This window comes from Solanum dulcamara, chromosome 4 (assembly GCF_947179165.1).
Source record: "Solanum dulcamara chromosome 4, daSolDulc1.2, whole genome shotgun sequence".
In the NCBI taxonomy this organism is placed as follows: domain Eukaryota; kingdom Viridiplantae; phylum Streptophyta; class Magnoliopsida; order Solanales; family Solanaceae; genus Solanum; species Solanum dulcamara.
In genome coordinates, this window is record NC_077240.1 from 10,555,832 (window position 1) to 10,574,871 (window position 19,040).

Here is a 19,040-nt window from a genome sequence, read left to right on the forward strand (position 1 = left end):
AATTTCATTATATCCATCGTTAGTAACATTGGAAAGTCTAATTTTATATAATGACAGATTTGATTTGATTATGCCATTACCTTGTTTGGTTTTTCTTATTTTATCTTTGTTTATTACCTAATAATCATATTTTATCCTTTATCTCACCCTTTTTATAATAACTACACCTTTGTACCCTACTTTTCTTATAGGTTTGCCCATCAAATTGCTCTAGCATTATGTAACACATGAAATGATACAATCTATCCAAACATTTATATAGTGGAATATAATATAATCCAATACAATATGATTATGAAACAATATATAATAACCAAACAAACAGTCACAGGTTCATATGTACAGGGAAGTCGCATAATTAAGTCAGTCCTACATCAAGGATGCACAAATCTTATGATCCAACAAAATCTTGAATGAAATCACAACAAAGTTCGAACATTTTGATGGTTGGACTCGCCTCGACCTTTCAGGCCTTTCATTCTTTACCACTTACCAGCATCGTTCAGTCATTCCAAGGTTAAAAACCATGAAGAAAGACTTCCAATTCAGTACTATACAACTCTTCACAGCATACACAACTCTCTCAGGCCAACTGGCAAATGAACAACTAAGGGACAATTCCCACATTAACAAACATGGTAAAACAACACAAAATGAAAATCCCTCTCTCAAAGGAATACAATATGGAGAAGACAACAAATAGCCGGAGATGGCAATCTCAAGTAAACTCGCTTGTCATATCAAGAATGGTGTATACATGTTCAGCTTGTATAAAACACAACAAATATTTCTATTTTCCAATTCCAAGTTCTTTTTCAATGTCTCTTGTAAGGCTAAATTGTGCAGTGTTGTGCCATGGGAACAATGTGCGAGTAACAGGAAGCTTCCTCCGCAAGTCCTGCAAAAGATGAGGATTTATTAATTTGTATCCTTTTCATGGTGCAAGGTGGTGAGAGGTGTTTCTGTTATCTCCTGTATTATAGTTAGCGAACCATAAAAAATTAAGATGAAAAGAAAGAAACAGTATCCGATTCCACAAAATTCACTGTGTGTCTTTAAAGGAATTTAATCCCCTCACTGTATCCGAGGTTATGGATTATTTACTCACAGGATAAAACAGATAGACCATTAAAACAATAATAGTACCTCAAACTTCGACAATTCCAGCAAAATCAAAAAGCAGCAACGTAATCACACAAAGACACAACTTTGTTTGTAAGAAAATATATACAGAAAAGGGAGAAATTTCGATGTCGAAAACTGAGAGGAAGCCTCTCTATTTATAGCAACAAAGAGTGCGAACTCACCTGTTCAGAATAGTCTCATCTGTTCAGAACAAGCATAGTGTCTTTTGGGAAGGGAAATATTTGTTCGAAAGGAACAAGTCCTTTTCGAATCCGTGAAATTCAAATTAATTCTGTTTCGCGAATTAATTAATTAACTCAGTTAATTAAATCCGCGATTTAATTAATTCAAATTAATTCTATGAATTAATTCAATGGATTAATTATTAATATTAAAGAAAAAAGGAAATTAATTAATGAGATTGATAAATAAATTGTCTAAAAAATTATCAATCAATCACATCATTTGCCGAAGCCGAAGCCGAGCAACGACGACGACTTTGCGAGGGGGCACCCTCTACTTAATCCTTTAAGAGCTAAAGGAAGTGTTTCCTAATATAAGGACAACATTTTTCCTTTCTTGTACCAATGAGGGAGAAATGACTTTGCATTTTCCCTTCAATTGGTTCCCCACATTTCCCAATTCTTATTTCCCATCACACCTCACTTAAACCCAACAGTTTCTCCCAGCTAAGACATAGTGAGAAAACATGACTGCTGTGAGATTGTAATGACAAGCTCTCATGCATCTTCATTCAAAATATTTTGATCTAAAGGCTTTGAAGTTGAAAGAGTACCTTGAAAGTGGTATCAGGCAATTTCAAGTAAGATATCTGCCAGTAAAAAGTCCATCAGTAACTTGGAACAAAATACCCGGTAACAGAGACTCAATAGAAAAGTGGAAGGAGGGCAAGGGGGAACTGTTAGATGACATGATAGAAAGAGGGGTTGAATGTGATGCAAGGACAACATAAAAACCTGAAGAGAAGCCAGATACTCGGTCTCATGGTGGCGAATAATGTTGACCAAGGAAATTGCAGAATCATCTGGGGACTAAGAAAGACACCACAAAATCAGTAAATTCAAACTTAAACCATTGAATAATATAAACGAAATCACAAGATAGAGTTAATCAAAATTTTATTTCTTCGAGTTAATAAGATTGTTCAAGAAAGAAACTTCTCCTTTTAGCTTGACCTTCAAATTTTACACTAGTTAAAAAAATAGGATTTCCAGAAACAGGTGTCTCACTTTTTATTCTTTCTGTCTATCTGACCATGCTAGTTCTTTTCTTCCCCATTCGATTCCCAATCAGATGATTCAAGTTTTTTTTTCTTCTAATTTTAGCTTTAACAAATATAGGATTTCCAGGACCTGTTGCATCTCACCCTTTATTTTCTTAACATACTACTTCTATTTCTTCCACCATATGATTTCCAATCAGATTGCTTAAGATACAAAATGTTGATACTAATATGACCTTCAATTTCTACACAGGTACACGAAGTAGGATGTGTAGAAGCAGTTATATCATTTTCCATCATCCTGGTTGCCTAACCATGCTAGTGCCTTTTTACTCTCATTGAAAGTATAAATGAGAAGACAAATCATGGTAAATGAAAGAAAAATTATTGAAAAAACCATCATAGACGGAAGTCTGTTCTACTGCTAAAGTTGGATAGTAATGCTTATAATTTTGCTCCAGACATAGTAATCTGGAAACAATACATGCCATGAAGTCGAGAACTAACAGGCTTTCCTTATTAAAGACTAGTACCAACAACCATGTCTCACACTGCAGAAGAGAGGTGAAGAATAGCTCAACTCAAGACCGTCCTTTCACTTATTTTGATAAAATTTATCATGATTTATTTCCAAAAGAATTACTCTCTCGTTGCATTCTCCAAGTACCTTCACAAGGCATCAATCTACAGTCTCTACGTGCTGTTTTGAAACGTTAACACTTAACACTGGTTAAGAAACAAACAAAAGAAGCGGCACAATCTACAGCAGAGAACAGCTGCTATACCCTTATGAGTTAAGACCAGGAAAAGGACACGGCAACAAAGCAAAGAGAAGTTTATGGACAAACTATAGTCACTTACCTGAATTAGCGTTGTATCCTTACATTCATGTTTTGCATCTAGCTGTACATTTCCCTCTTCAAAGTAATGGGCGCCAACCTGAATACAGAGCAGGTAAAGGATATACAAGTTTGAATAATTAAGCTTTTGATACAACACCAAAGCGACAACTACCCTCACCCCTAAACTAGAAGGTCGGCTCAATCCAAAAAGAACAATTAGTAGAGTCCACATTCATGTGTGAAAATCAGTGAAGAAACCAGAAAATTGTGATAAGGCAAAAATAAACATCAGGAAACCAAAAGGCAAACACTAAATGCTCATATTGTTGATGAAAGCATACCTGCATCTCGCCTCTCACTTCTACAGATTGAATTTCATCCTTAAATTCAATATTCCATATTGATCGCCAGCTTCCATTGCTACAGAAGATGCATATAGTATCAGGTTCTTTAGACAAAGCTATAAGAAGTATCTGTTAACCCAATTGTCAAATCAGACGTGCTATAACAAGATATCACTTGACGCAAGTGACAAGTGTGAAGCCGAAAGGAAAAATAGGCAATAGACATCCCTCATTCTTTGTTTATATATAGCAACCTATTACTTCAGTATCTGTTTACGAGTTCTGCACCATGATAAGTATAACTATTTAGGAATATATAAAAGAAGTGTTGCACAAATTAGTCAGAGGTAGTGTTTTAATAATCTAACACACCAGAAATTCTGAGGACTATGCCTAGCAGCTGAAATCACCACAACAAGTTCAAAGTCAAATCCTGGCTCTTCCACATCCTTTCCCTTGGTACAGTAAACTGAACAGACACCTTTTGGATATGTTTCACTCACATACTTCATAATTTCAGCATCCATGGCAGACCTACACAAGAAATACCACGATTAGGAAAATTTGGCAAACAATGGTAATCACAAACCCATTATCAGAAAGAAAACCCCTGATGAGAAGAATAACCAACCATGTTAAGAAGGGAACTACTCACATAAAAGAAAAACATGATCAATATAATCTGCATGTTAAGCATTAGGAATAATTGAAGAATTCATTGCACTCTCAGAATATAATCCTTTACAACTCTTAATACCTCCCAGTAAACCAGTGTTTTATGAATCAGATTTCTTAATGGAATAAATACACGCATGAATCATGATGTAGGATAGCTTATTACCACTTGAGGTGAAGATTACTAAGAATATGTCGAAAGATAAGGCATAGAATGTAATATAGAAGGACAGAGAAGAAATGATACTGATTGAGAAGAAGAGCATTTATTTAGGAGAGATTACCCTAAACTATTTATTTTCAGACTGATTTCATTAACTGCTGACCAAAACATGCAGCTTTTCTTTCAATTAAGATGGAAAGAAAATTTCCACAAGAAATGCAACTGTCCTAGCATATAAATGAGCTCTATCTTAAACTACATTTACAACTACGTATCTGAGTGCCGTCTGAGAACTGAGGTTGAATTTGCAAGTCTTGTTGAGCCTTGTTTAAAAATAAGCTCAATTGGGCGAAGTAATTGCGAATGTCATAACATAGAAAAACTTCAACATCTCAATGGAAAAAACAGAATGAGAGTGTAACTAAAAAGGGAAGAAAAACCACAGATATTAAACTGAGAAATATATTTGATACCAACAAAAGCTTACCTATACTCTTCCACGAAAGCAGATGGAAGTTCTTCATCTCTTGCTGGCCTAACGTCTTTACAAACCTAGAGTACATACATACTGTGAGCTTACAAGAAGGGAGCATATAGTATACACGGCAACAATGACTAGGAAACAAAGAGAGAGAAGGGAAATACACTTGAATTTCACAACCCTTATATTATGAATAAACCCATGCACTTGTTATATTAAGCAGAGACTTATTTCACTTTTCAATCAGCCAGAAGATGTCCAAACATACTAAACTATAGATAAACAACAGGATCATAAAGCCACATTATGTGTAGATTTAATTGCGCAATATAAAAAGGAGTACACCCTGCATTATATGAAGCATCTCTTTCTTCTTTTCTTTCTTCATCCTGTTATTTTTACTTTTTTTTAACTTTCTTTTACAATAAGCACATTTTTGGATATAGTCCCACCATCTCTACCAGGTTCTTTATGTTTGTCCATATTATTGCTTTTTTGAATTACCTTCTAAACAAAATACTCATCCTTATGAACCTGCATTCATTCATTCCTCTTCTATGGATCCCACCACTCCCCACCCCCAACAAAAGGAAAAACATAAGCTTTTCTTCATCATTTAAGCTGATCATTTATTAAGTTCTATCTGCTCAACTGATAGGAACACTGAAATGGGCTTTTTACAATTATAAAAAAGATAATAGAAGTCATAAAATGATTCCCTTCAAGATTATGAGCTTTTAAACTTACATATCATGCAGCTATTGAGGACATTAAGAGACTGAGGATTTGATGAAAAATTCCAGCACCATTCTTGGTGCTTTTGTGTTTTTGCAAGGTAATTTTTCAGTGGCACATGGGAGAGGCACCTCCTTGGTGCCTCATCCAATGAAATTTTTAATCTTATCAACAAGAAGAAAGTCAAAACACCAAACTGTAAAAAATCCAAATATAACATTTAGCATTGTATACTAACTGAACAACGTACTTGCTTGACATGGTCAACTCTGGCAACCTGGGCAGTCCGGGGATCAAGATACTCATCCTTATCAACCTCACAAAATGATGTAATCAGCACCTACAAATTAGTGAGCAGCAACTTTACACAGCTAGATAAAGAAAATAGCTTCCAAGTGGTCATTACTACATAAATAATAAGCATTTCATTTTCTTTTTAAGAAAAGGGGAACAAAATCTTAGACTTCATAAAGAACAGTTCTCCGGAAAGTTTTATTTTTTAAAAATTGTAATGAAGTAATCATTTATCAAAGTAGTGGAAAATTCCCTATATACAAGTGTTAAACAAATGTAGAGAACTATACATAAACATGGTGCTCAACAAACAACACCCAACTCTTTCGTATGTAGTAGCTCCAGCATCCAAGTATCATGAAGTATATATCTATCCTAAAAGCCTTATTTGGAGCCTTATTAGGGTAATCTTACTTGTTTCTCATGCAAAACTTTTTTTATTTGAAGTTTCTCGTGCTTATCTTTTATCCTTTGTATTCTTTCAGTCTTTGAGCTCTAAAAGAGGCATGAAGAGATGACAAACCTTCAATTAAGGAAAATTACAACATCAGTACAATAAGTATTGCTTACAATTTACTTCATTTTTTAATCTTCAACTACCGAAAACTATCAAATCTGAAATTATAAACTTGAATGACACGATTAGACTAAATTACGTTTTCAAAGATCTAACTTACACAATGAGAAAAAAAGAGAGAAACTTACATCGCCACTTCTATTTGGCAATTCGAGACAAATCAAGTGAGATTTGTTGTACGAAGGAAATGACTCCTCAGCCGCTTTCTTATATATATTCTCGTCCTTTAAAATAGCTCTAACATCTGTAAATCAAAACCGAATGAAGCTCAAAACCAAAAATGAAAACAATAAACAGCCGATCGCAAACGAACACCAATGCGGTTACAATTTCAAGCACGAAAAAACGTTCAAAATAAAAATAGCGCAGAAAATAAACGAAAGAGAAGAAGAAGACCTTTAGCGATGTACTGAATTTCGCCGGCGGGGGCGTTGAGAAGGAACCATTTGGCAATCTCAATTTTCTGGTCATCGGTGAGTTGAGTTTCTGATTCCAGAAAATCTTCGTCTTCTTCTAACATTTTCTTCTATTTTTGCAATCTTATTAACAGATATTCTTCTCCATTGAATTCAATTCAAATTCGAAGGAGATACCATCAACCCCACCAGAGTTGCTTTCCCCTCTCTTTTGTTATTTCAGTGGAGTTTCCAGTTTTTTATTTTTCCACTTTTGTCCCTGCTGCTACCCCGGAGAAATATGTACAAGGAGTTGACTGTGGGTCTCACATGAGTTTGATTGAACCGTCAGATGGACGTTATGTTGCTCTTTCAGGTAATTTTAACCGTTCGATCAGTCTTTTTCCTTCCCCAATATGTTCGGTCTCTTGCAACTTATGCCCTCGTTTGATATTTCGTAAAATAATAACAACAATAATAGTTTAACATATTCAGATTGATTGATTAACGTTTTCTAATACATTTTAATTTATTCTTTTTGTTTCACTATATTCTTAAAAATTTGATGCTAGAGTAAGTTGCATTTTGATCAGTCAAATGACATTGTATTGACCCAAAAGTTTGATGAATCTTTCGACTTCAACCAATTGGGTCGATGGATTGAATAAATTACTACAAAATGAGTTGATTTTGTCACTTTCGTGGAAAAAAAACTAGTGTAGACAACAATTAACAATAAAATACAAAGTAAAATCCACAAATAAGCTGAAAAAAATAAAGTATACGCAAATCAAATCCCTACTTCGGTAAAGAATTTGTTTTCAAATGACCCTCAACTCTAGTGTGAAAATCAAAGCAACTAATAAGGAAATAGTAACAACCGCAAAATAATATAATAACCTAAACACAATCAACAAGTGATGGTAGACTCAAAAGCAAGATACTATAAGAATAGTGCTAACCCCCTCAAAAATCAAGATAACACTCCATATCTATCAACCTTCTTCTAACCTAATACACGACCTCCCCAACCTCCTAGTGAGGTCAACCTCGGTAATTTTGAATAATAAAAAAATAACAAGAATGAGGCTTTTATCATTAATATGCGAAAAGAAGCATTACTGTACCTTCCGGTGACGAGTGACCTCACCCCATGGGACCCAAAAGTGGCAGAAAATCAAACTTGAGCACAAGGGCCAAATGAGGAGAAAAATCAGGGGCTACCATGACAGAACAAATTATGCACACCTTGGGAAGGGGATGGGTTGGCGGAGGGACCATGAACCAGACCAAAATAATGCAACAAGATAATTTAACTTGATACGGTATTAATAAATTTATACACACTTTCACCTCGCTAGTTAAACCAAAACCAGTAAAACTCTTCAATTAAAGTAAAATCTCCCGGTTACAAACCTGACTCTCATACAACGGCATCCAAAAGTTGTTCCAAGCCTTCAATGGGGCAATCTCTTGAATGTTCTCAAAATTTTCTTTTACCCTACTATTAGTAACTAAACATCTAGCAGAAAATAGCATTAATTCAGTTGAACCCATGTAACCTCTGATCCTCGACACGATTCCACTTTCCCTGGAGAAGCCCAACTGAAAGTACCTATCCTGACTATTTTCTTCCACCTGCTTCTCAACTAATGGCTGCTCATTACTAGGTTCTTGCCTTGGAGGAGAGACATGATCCTCCTCTATGCTCATGTAATTGTCCATGCCAAGAGCTTCCCAGTCAACGTGCTGCACAATCCCAGCAGCTCGTTCACCAACATGATCATGGTAGTGTCGTGATTGTAGTGCTTCCTCGACAGCTAGTCTGTCGATCTGGGCCTTAAGCATCTGTAATCGATCACCAATTCTTTTTGACACGGCATCATATAATTTTCCTCTAGGCATATTATCCTTTTCTCCCGCAGCAAGCAAGTCATCAAACTCGATGGGATCACCAACAAGAACAGTCACCTGCAGTATTTACACCTCATTAAGAGTATACCAAAGAGAAATGTAAACACAAATACCAGAAGTTGAAAATATAACTAAAGTAGAGCAATTGCAATATGTTCTCTCTTTGATTGCCTTTCTCTATACCTAATAATATTGGTGCATGATACATGACGCTGCATTATTCACCATCCTCAAAATAAAAATTACATACCGTCTTTCCAATCCTGGGAAGCTTGGCTCCTACAGGCATGACGTCCTGCATTCCAGTATGTACAAAAGGGATGACTATTGGCAAATTGTCAGCATCCAGGACCAATCTATTAAGACAACCAAAAGTCTCAGACTTAGCACCAACCCTTGTAAAGACAACATAAATCTAATTAGATAATGGGGGAAGGGCAGAGAGGATGGGGTCTTTTTCATTTTATAGCAGCGCAAAAAATGAGCAGGTAATCAACAGAAACATAACTGAATGAATCTTCCCGTGATATCTACAGAACTACATCAATACCTTATCTCTTGGTCTTTCTTTTTCAAATATGAAATTACAAATTGAACAAACTGGTGTCCATTTTGACAATCATGGAATTCACAAGTTACCTACTTAAGGATATAATCATACAATTCACAAGTTATTACTTGGAGAGAATGAGTACCTTCCGATGCCTCTTTTAATAGAACCCATCGTTTTGCCACCATCTCGAGAGCGACTACCTTCTGGAAATATGTGTACCCATCCACCACGGTTCAATTTTGAAATAGCCATGTCCATCCCCTGTATATGAAGGAATAGACTGAGAAATTAGCCACAACCTACATCAGACTCTTTTACCATTTTAAAGAAAACATCTCAGATGGGATGAGCAAGACATTTAATATATCTTCATCAACAGTGATGTAGAAGCAATTAGAATATCAATAACTTCATCTCACCAGCACCTCAGAAAACAAAATACCTTCTGATAAATACCATCCCCACGGGACACTGGAAGAACTTTGACGTGTTTGAAGAAGGCAGATGTCACTGGATTGCGGAAACATCGATCAGTTGCACAAAGTGTCCATCTCAAATTCTGTGCATCCAAAATAACACTAGGAGGAAGTAATGCAGCAATAACTAGAGGGTCATCCATAGCAGCAACATGATTGCTCACCTGAGTTGATTTACACAATAGAACCAGATATCAAAAGATATAATCCAGGGGTCTGAGGTGAGGCTTAAAAGAAGGAACTAGAAGTAACTCAGGAACATGGCTTACTGTAATAAGAGGTTTACTCTCCATTCGATTTTCCAGCACCTGATGTAATTTTTCTGCACCATATATCTGCGAAAGTTGTCTAGTTATTTTTCCCAATTAGGCAACGGCTGAAATAGTAACTCACCCGGATTTAACTAACCTGAACACGATTGAGGCCATGCATAAACACATGACAAACATTTCCAAGCACAGGAACAGCCACAGCCTGCAGCATGCGAGTCAGGACTGAATCTGCTTCTGGATCTATATCCTTGCTAACTGTAGTCATAGGCATATAGATTTAAAAGTATCAACCATGAAAAGCATCTTGAAGAATCCTCATATAGATTAAGCAGCCAAACTTGCAGTTATAATGTTATTAGACACAATTGCTTCTTGCTTAAAGTGATGAAGGGAGGCAACACAATGATGGTGCACTTTAGTAGGCATTTGGACAGTATTTGAATTGAAGTTGAAATTATGTTTGGGCATGAACATAACTTGAAAGAAAAGTCAATTTCACAAATACACCTTCCACCAATATTTCATTTGAAGTTCAAATAATGAAGCTCGGTATTAGCAAGTACAGAAATAGTATTACATGACCAAACAACCTGGAAGTCATACCAAAGCAACTTTATTGATGTGATCACTTTATGCTCTTACATGAAAGTTACTTGTTTCTATTTTATGAGTTCAAATATCTACGAGTTAGCAACTACAAGTTCAAATAACCTTCCAAGTCATGAAGGGAGCAATGGAAACAGAAAGGCGGGGTTTAACATATCAAGAAATACCTAAATTCATCAAAGGCAAACAAATGTAGGTACCGGGAGTAATTTTAGCAAATAATTTCAGTTGATGATTAATTTTCGGCATGAAATCACACATCTAATGTGAACATTAACTTAAATAGAAGAGAATACAGCAGGGGAGTAAACGGCATACACTGCGGTCAAACCAATATATAGGAAGAACGATTTAGGTCGGTTGGTTTTTCCAATTTCTTCTTACAAAGATCATGAGCTAGTAGATGTTAATTGTTATTAATTTAAATTTAAACTGTTGAAGTTCAGTCATATTGCCAATTTTTTTTAATTGTTAAGACTAAAAAACTATTACATTCTTGAATAAACTAACTACGGTAACTTTCCAAAAAAAATTCTCTAACAATGTTGCAAATTCTACATATGAACAAAAGCGTTTCTGCATTTAGATTTTCGATGCACCAAATTAGATGCAATTGTAAGGAACTGACCTTTTTTACGGTAGAAAGTAGAAGTAGAAGGCAAAGCATCTCTACGGAAATCGCTGAACCGCTGGAGCCATCGTTCGACGGTAGATGATAAATAACCATCATAGATCTTCGGACGGCGACAATGATGATCGACGGCGACTCTAAGACGGTCTCTGAGACGAAGCTGCAGCGATCGTGCCCTATCTTTCCATAGATCCGCTCCAGTTTCTATCCACCTACCTGCAACCATTCTCAATATACTCTTCACCTTCCAATTGTGGTGGGGATGAAGATAATCCAAGCTTTGTATAGAGGGAGTAGCGAAGCGCGAGAGTGGAGAGAGGAGGAAAAAAGCAGAGAAAGCACAAGGGTTTCGTTTAGTTGTTCCTTTTTTTCTTCCCCTTTTACTATATGACTTTAGGGGTACGCAAGGGGGCGTCGTGCGCAAGTCTTGTTCAAAACGGATAAAATTTGAAGTTCCTTAAATATCTTTTGTGGGACCCAAAATCTACGTGGAGATATTATATTGATTTAAGCGATATGATAACATTGTTTTAAATTTACTAATTTATGAAATAACAAAAAAATCTTAATGGTATGTCGACATGAGACATAAAATAAAAAAATTCTCATTTTGACGAAGCGTCAATTATTTTCATTTTAGAACAATCGCCTAAATTTCTTACACATATAACTGCTAGTTTATTTGACAAAAAAAAAAAAGCAAAGTATGTTGCAAAGAATTACTTAATTAATTAGTTGAACATCCAAGACATGAAAAATTGTTACTTTGATTAATTTAAAGAGTTATTTCATTTTCACTTTTATGTTCCGATTAAAAGTCCTATTATCAGTTTTAAAAATCCTATAGGGTTTTGGGTTTAACGATCTCGTTGCCTCGAATTCAAGTTAGTTCATTTTCTTTTTCCTTACGGCAGAACATCTTTGTTTCTTACTTACACTACCATAAGGCCTATATTAGTTCACAATAGCTAAGAGACAACGTAGTGTAAACCCTTTTGAATAGTGATGTTTTTGAGATACAATATTCAATCACAAATGTAGATACACATGATTTAAATTATATAAGCTCCTAAGCAACCTCAAATTAATATATAATAATAATTGAGTTCACAATTAAATATTAGATGTTTAATGAATTTCTTATATTATATATACATGGCATACACAAAAGCTATTGGGTTACAGTGACCCATAAAATTGTACTCTACATCCCCCACCGTTCAATCATTGTTTCATTCTTCAAGCTTCATAGTATAATCAAGAGAGAGTATTCTGTCATAAGGATTGCCCCCTCAAAAACTAAATGATTTAAAGACACTTAATTCCAATAGTAAAATCTCCATCCAACAAATCCTTCAACCATCCACTTGAATGCGCTAGAATCAGATACGAATAGTAAATATTTCAAAGATGCATTTTGGTTCAGGCAGAGAAATTCCATGACATTGATAAGCAATATCTATAGAGCATATCGATTTTCACTTCGTGAAACTGTAAATTGACACACCTGAACCTTCTCAAAGAGGTCAGCAAATGAAAATTTGGAACTTAGGTGTTTCACCTCCTGTGTTTAGGTAGTTGACATCAAAAGCAACTTCCCCGAAATCATCTAGCGAACAGCAAATGATTGTATCAGAATTCATTTCCAAAGTTTTCATGACAAGGTTAACTTGTTGATTCAAAGTTAAATAAAATTCAAACCTTCATAGAGGGTCCTGGCAATTTGAACATACTCGGGTATGAGGTCCTTGTATATGACTCCAGTTGGATGTGCATCCAGGACAACTAATACTCCTGTCAACATGAAACTTTCTACATCAGAAGTCACAAGGTAAACAAACAGGAAACTTGAAACCATTTTTTATCTGCGAGAGAAAACTGGTTCTTCTCTCTCTCTTCCTGATTAATCATTCCTACAGATCATCAGGATGTTAACTGATATCCTAATAGATCGGATTAGTCATTTTGTAGCTTGTACTAGGTACTTTAAGTTAATTGAGCAGTGTTTTACTTGAAGCACAAGAAAATGAAAACCTTTTTCAAAATGATACTATCCATCTTCATCACTTCCTATCATTTCTACTGAACCAAAAAATTTGCCCCTGCCGACCCACCAATCCCCCTCCCTCAAGAGTACAAAAATGTCACTCACCATTCAAGACAAATTGAATGAAGTGTCAACTATGTCTTTAAGCAGGACGACACTTCACTGATAGTCCAGAGAGTTAGAAAAGAACTTCCATCAACGTCATCAAAACAACAGAAAATTAATAATGTGAATTTGTCGAAGGGATCCACAGAAAAAAAGTTGGTTTAGGAACTAAACTTCAGGATAAATATTTCTTTAGGAAACCCACAACAACAACACATTCATGACAACTTAGGACTGTGCTCACTAATATCTTTCACAACTTTTAGCAATCTAGCGCCTTAATGTATTAATGAAGTGACTCTATTTTCTTGAAGACAAACCATGCTCAGTTTATAGTTACTTATGAAGACAAGTATTTAACAGACAACTTGTTCCTCTGCTCTATGAGGCTTTAGAGTTGGAGAATATGAGGCTTCAGAGTTGGAGAATATTGTCAAGATACTGACAAATAATACTTGAGAAACATGGCCAAACATAAGGGAAAGCTAAAAAGAGATGTGAAACCTTGCTAATAAAGATAACAATAACACACCCAGTGTAATCCCACAAGTGGGGTCTGGGGAGGTAGGAGGTCCCAGACCTTACCCCTACCTTAGTTGTAGCAACAGGATCACCTCTCTTTAGAAATTCAACATCATCATGTCCCTATTTCCGATACTTTAGCCAAAGAGAACTCGAAGGTTTTATTAAAAAATAAAGCCAAAGAAAGTTCCTCACTGTGAGTTTGTTTGTCAAAAGGGAATCAAGAGGAAATCTGGGTGATGTGTGAAAGCTCTTATCCCAGTGAGACATGCCAGAACACTGTTCATCAACAGTCCCATAACTTTCTCAAGAATCTTGGAAACACATTAATCCTAAATATAGTTGCATTTCTGCTGCTATTAGTTGTAATTTGTAAGTAACTACTTCAAGTTTAAGCTGATCTAATTAGCTTGGGATTGAAGCATAGTTGATGAACTCCATCACTAAGATTCTACAAACATAATGTACTCTTTATCCCCCACCCCACCCACCCCCACCCACCCCAAAGAAAAAAAAAGACAAAAAGAAGGAAAGAGGTTAAATAAGAGAATGCGTAGACAGAAGCTTCCGTATCTTTGATATGGTGGGGGAAGTAAAGTACACTGCACTGGGAAACATTCCACTGCAAGTGTGATTTGAGAACATCAAAGACACATACCTGGTGCTAACCATTCTGTTGAGGAGTTGCTAGCTAATGGAGCTAGCCACAATATGTTTCGCAAATTCATTGAATCATCATAAGAGACATTAGTTCCTGGGAATAATAAAACCTAAGATGAGTATAAAGAACATCATTATTGTCCTTTTAATATTCATAATACCAAAAAAGTGAAAAGGTTAGAAACACTGTGGGATTGAAGACTACTGATGGTAAATTAAGTTTGAGAAAATCCAATTTTGAACATTCAGTGGATCTCACAAGAAGTGGTTAAGATGCAGACCTACCAATTTGGCAGTAGCCCATGTTGCAAGGAAAGACTTCCTTATCATATGCTGGATACTCCTTAGCATGGAACCTGGAAAAGTGTTTGCACCTTTTAACCTCACAAGTGTCTCACACACACAAGACAACAACAAACAACAATTGCGCCTAAATCATAAGCAAGTTGGGATCACTATATGAATCCTCATCGACCATATCACCCATTTAAGCTTATCCTGAAGACCTGAACCAATAAAATACAAAATACAAAATAAAAAAATAGAAAGCACAATAAGTTTCTATATTTCCTACTGAAATACAAATCTCTGACACGATCAGAAGACTCCTAGAAAACATAAAACCTAAAGTAAACATATTAACATGACTAAACATATGCCAACAATTGGTATCGCCTCTATAGATCTTTTTATTTTATTGCGGCCTACTATTGTGCTAAGTCTACATGGATTCTAAGAGATTGTAGGTCTTTCGAGACAAGTTCCTTCTATTACCATCCCGTCTCAGATAAAGGAGTAGGGTTGCAGCAGGCTCACAACCAGTGTAAAACTAATCAATTTATGATGAATCATCACACAAAAGAAAATAAAAAATATTCGCAGAAATAGAAAGAAACATAGAAAAGAAAAAACTAAGTTCATGAGGAAGAAACAACATTGAAGAAACATCCACGTCCATCTTCTGGTCGACAGATTAGAGAAGCAAAAAGAAACCTTTTCCATGGGAGTGACTGGTTGGAGGAAGGTTCGAACTGAAATGGGATAATGGGTAATCTTGCATTTTGGATTACAGGATTAATGGAATTTCTTACCTTCTCTACTTCTTACTAAGCAAATAAACAAGAGGACCTCCTTATCATATTTAATTAAACGCCAAGTACCTCTTTTAAGAGCTGCCTCTGACCAGCTAACAAACAAGAGGTCTTGTATTTCAGAATTTGGATTACAGGATTAAAGGAATGTGGAATACGATCCTTGATTGCATTTGGTGAGAGATATGGACAAAAAGAAACCAAAGATGTTTTTTAGAGCATATGCAAAAGTACTCATACTCTGAATCATGGATGTATCTCGTTTTTGGATATTTGGTATAGACTAGAAGATGTCAACACAGTGGATAGAATGTTAACCTTCCTCAACGACATAATCTAGTGTATATGGACTTCCCATAGAGCCTAACTAGGCTGCTAAAAGTAAGTGAAGTCCCTCAAACACATAAATTACTGAGTCTAACTCCTTAAGCAAACTGGAGGATTGAGAATTCTACTTCTACAACTAAACGCCTAACAGATGCCCATCTTACCAATCTGGTTCTCAATTGAGAGGAAGTAGTGATGATCCATGAGTGGTTTCCATCCATGGCTCTTTGCCCTTTATCTGAAACCTAGTGCATGTCTCCAGGTAGAACTTCAGTGCACTCATAATGCTAGCTACTACAACACCAAACCCCATAAAGAAAACCAAATCATAAACCAAGAAACCCCTTAGTCTTTTGGAAAAAAAAGAGACTGCAGAGAGAAGCAAAAGCTCCAATTCCTTTGAGAATATGCAGCCAGTGATCAACTACATAGCATACTTTAGTTCAACAATTGAGTATATTAATGCACACTCTCTTGTGGATCTGATCAACAGGATTCACTTTAATTGTGGAGTTTATCCATCTTGTTAAACCATTAGCTTACTGAAAAGCACTATTGCTAGATGATAGCTATGTCTAGAACTGGAAGATTAAGCAGAATACATTGAAGATGTCAGACAACGGAATATGATATATAAGACAAGATAAGGATATTTAAGAAAATACAACAATTATGATTGAGTTTACGATAACCCACAAAATTCACAGAGATCCGATCAGATTGCCTTTCTATCTTAGTAGAAGAAATTTTACGATTCTACTAAATCTGTGTTTATTATCTTCCTGCTGCTATTTAGATGGATTGAAGAGTTTAGGCTATAGACATGCAACCGAATCAACTTAGCTGAGCACCCATCATATTGTTCCAATAGGTTAGCAGTTTTCTTCTCTAGTTTCTCTTATCCTAGTTCACTTTATTATTTGCCAACAGAAGAAGCAAAAGGAACACTTGAAATAAAAAGTATCTTTCCAAATATCCAATTAGCCAAGTAATTAAGTGCAAAACTGATCGTATTTGCTTGATCATTTACTATAACGAGTTCTTAGGGCCTGACTTTTGTGGAACAACTGAGCAATAGAAAGTACCATTTGTGTCATGTGTGCACAAGACAGTGAAGTGTTCATGTCAACTTACAAAATCCCAAGCCTTCCAGAGTCTCTGGCAAGAAAGACATGACCATGAAAGAAGTCAAAGCGCGACAACGATACATTCAGCCCTACACTGGGTCCCCGAGCAACAATCATTTCAAACAAAGATTCAAGGTATGAATTTATCTCCTACAAAACAACAATTGAACTCAACATTAAACAGCAACCAGAAATCCTCATTTCAACAAGATCCAGAAGTTCCATTTTAATTCTGACCTCATTAATAAATAGTCTCCCATAAGGAGTTCTAGTAAGTTCACATCGGTCTTCCTTTGATCCTTCAATGTCAGGAACCTGCAAATTGAATAGGATGCACTTACTGTCAAAAATAGCCGAGAGAGACAATTGAAAGAGGAAGCAGTTCAATAAATTGCTAGTGACTTAGAGACCCTATTAGTAAGGGCCATCTATAAAGTTTTTAGATGGACATCACGAGCTAAAACTGTCTCCTCTTTTCCCTCTGAAATTCGCTCCTTCCACAAGTTATAGGTAAGATACTTTGAAAATTGCATCTAACAACATTGTAAAATAAGTGCACCAACTAAAATTCCAGCCATGTTAGTATGTGATTGATGATCAACCCTCTTTATCCTGCAGCCACCCGAGGCATTACAAAAAGGCAAAGATGTACATATCCTTGTGCATTATCATTTATCTGTTTAGAAACTTTGACACAGATGCTTTCATGAATAAAGAAGATAAAAGCTAGAACTATTTGTTAAATGACGAGCTGAGTTCCATGGTTAACTAGCGTGCATTGTCACCTAATTACAGGTAACTTTCCATTGTAAGCATACTCAAATAAAATATGGTAAGTAACATGTGGTAACTGGTTAAAAACACCGACAGTTAAATCCATTACAGAAAATGCTGTCGAAATAGAGATAGAAATGAAAACTCACAGGGATGACTGTGGGATCAAGAGTCCTTTGAATAGACGCAGTATCACCACCAGAGTCAACAGCGAGCCGAGCAAGCTCCATCACCTGCGCCGGAGGCCACCAAATAAGCTCATTCTCTTCGCTTATACTCCTTCGATCATCACTCAACGAGCGTCTATTTGAAGTCTGCGTACTTGGACAAAAAGGAACGAGGAATTTGAAGCAAGAACGTAGCTGGCGTGCCTCTTGAGAGTTGACAGCAGAGGCTTGTTGAGGTGGGCCCAACAGAGCAAGCAAATCCGCTGCTGAGGCCTTGGGTACGGGCGGCGAAGCAGAGGAACGTAGTTTAAGCTTGCGGAAGGAGTAGAATGTTGGGGTGGAAGTGACAGTGTATGAAGAGGCGAGAGAAAGGGAGAAGAAGAAGGCGAATTTGAAAGAGAACAATGGCTGCCTCATCTTTCTTCTCCCTTATGAAAATTGGGATCATCCCACTAATCCCATTTGGCTTTAAATGCGAGATCCCGTAAAGAAATGTATTGGAGTACCGAGTACTCAATATTTATATAGAGATGGAACTTCGATGATTACAAAACGGTAACCTTTCTTTATCTACATTGAGTATTTTTCTTGAGAAAGTGACAAAAATGTGATCCCTACCCCTTAAGTAGGCAAGTATTGAATAATATTGATTTTTTAAAATTTTCTAAAAAAATTAACGATTTTAGGCTCCTTCAAATATTTTACCAAACTCCATCGGCTATATTTGATTTTACCATCAAAAACATAAGGGACCTATATTTTCTTAGCCCTTTGTTTGTATAACAGAATGCACATAATTTACCGCGCACGTTGATGGCTTTCTCTTTCTTTTATTTGCAGGTTCGCCCCAACAACTTGATCCAATGAAAATAGATTGTAGCCAAAAATTTCTCA

General features: G+C 36.1%; 3 protein-coding genes across 6 annotated transcripts; all 3 read right to left on the reverse strand.

The window, feature by feature from the left end:
- Positions 1-274: 274 nt before the first annotated feature.
- On the reverse strand, positions 275-7,136 carry LOC129886147 (F-actin-capping protein subunit alpha). Of its 3 annotated transcripts, XM_055960701.1 has the most exons (10): positions 6,876-7,133; positions 6,608-6,723; positions 5,859-5,948; positions 4,880-4,944; positions 3,927-4,088; positions 3,552-3,630; positions 3,230-3,307; positions 2,103-2,177; positions 1,922-1,957; positions 275-898 (listed from the first exon to the last, which is right to left on the reverse strand). In XM_055960701.1, the coding sequence occupies exons 1-10, from the start codon at positions 6,997-6,999 to the stop codon at positions 791-793; spliced, it is 933 nt and encodes a 310-aa protein (XP_055816676.1). In that variant the 5' UTR covers positions 7,000-7,133; the 3' UTR covers positions 275-790. The 3 variants fall into 3 exon arrangements, with proteins under 3 accessions (XP_055816676.1, XP_055816677.1, XP_055816675.1); XM_055960700.1 differs by having other exon boundaries at positions 836-898; positions 1,922-2,177; positions 6,876-7,136; XM_055960702.1 differs by lacking the exons at positions 1,922-1,957; positions 2,103-2,177 and having other exon boundaries at positions 6,876-7,136.
- Positions 7,137-8,169: 1,033 nt separating this feature from the next.
- LOC129886149 (uncharacterized) lies at positions 8,170-11,789 on the reverse strand. Its single transcript, XM_055960703.1, has 7 exons — positions 11,324-11,789; positions 10,226-10,344; positions 10,087-10,152; positions 9,784-9,981; positions 9,484-9,602; positions 9,039-9,144; positions 8,170-8,845 (listed from the first exon to the last, which is right to left on the reverse strand). Exons 1-7 carry the CDS (start codon positions 11,550-11,552, stop codon positions 8,264-8,266), a joined length of 1,419 nt encoding a protein of 472 aa, XP_055816678.1. The 5' UTR covers positions 11,553-11,789; the 3' UTR covers positions 8,170-8,263.
- A 638-nt stretch (positions 11,790-12,427) lies between these two features.
- Positions 12,428-18,710, reverse strand: LOC129886150 (uncharacterized). Of its 2 annotated transcripts, XM_055960706.1 has the most exons (8): positions 18,129-18,710; positions 17,443-17,520; positions 17,213-17,355; positions 14,946-15,016; positions 14,659-14,754; positions 13,028-13,120; positions 12,834-12,935; positions 12,428-12,702 (listed from the first exon to the last, which is right to left on the reverse strand). In XM_055960706.1, the coding sequence occupies exons 1-7, from the start codon at positions 18,561-18,563 to the stop codon at positions 12,853-12,855; spliced, it is 999 nt and encodes a 332-aa protein (XP_055816681.1). In that variant the 5' UTR covers positions 18,564-18,710; the 3' UTR covers positions 12,428-12,702; positions 12,834-12,852. The 2 variants fall into 2 exon arrangements, with proteins under 2 accessions (XP_055816681.1, XP_055816679.1); XM_055960704.1 differs by having other exon boundaries at positions 12,428-12,935.
- Between the last annotated feature and the right edge of the window lie 330 nt (positions 18,711-19,040).

Excerpts from the sequence above, each read along its gene's own strand:
- LOC129886147 (XM_055960700.1), bottom strand. The coding sequence starts at position 6,999 with ATGTTAGAAGAAGACGAAGATTTTCTGGAATCAGAAACTCAACTCACC. Across the intron at positions 4,945-5,858 it reads GAGTTGACCATGTCAAGCAA|GTTTGTAAAGACGTTAGGCC; the intron begins GTACGTTGTTCA and ends TATGTACTCTAG. Across the intron at positions 3,308-3,551 it reads AAGTGAGAGGCGAGATGCAG|GTTGGCGCCCATTACTTTGA; the intron begins GTATGCTTTCAT and ends CTCTGTATTCAG.
- LOC129886149 (XM_055960703.1), bottom strand. The coding sequence starts at position 11,552 with ATGGTTGCAGGTAGGTGGATAGAAACTGGAGCGGATCTATGGAAAGAT. Across the intron at positions 9,603-9,783 it reads GGGATGGTATTTATCAGAAG|GGGATGGACATGGCTATTTC; the intron begins GTATTTTGTTTT and ends CTTCATATACAG. Across the intron at positions 8,846-9,038 it reads TTCCCAGGATTGGAAAGACG|GTGACTGTTCTTGTTGGTGA; the intron begins GTATGTAATTTT and ends TAAATACTGCAG.
- LOC129886150 (XM_055960706.1), bottom strand. The coding sequence starts at position 18,563 with ATGAGGCAGCCATTGTTCTCTTTCAAATTCGCCTTCTTCTTCTCCCTT. Across the intron at positions 17,356-17,442 it reads GGAGACTATTTATTAATGAG|GAGATAAATTCATACCTTGA; the intron begins GTCAGAATTAAA and ends GTTGTTTTGTAG. Across the intron at positions 12,936-13,027 it reads TGCCAGGACCCTCTATGAAG|ATGATTTCGGGGAAGTTGCT; the intron begins GTTTGAATTTTA and ends GCTGTTCGCTAG.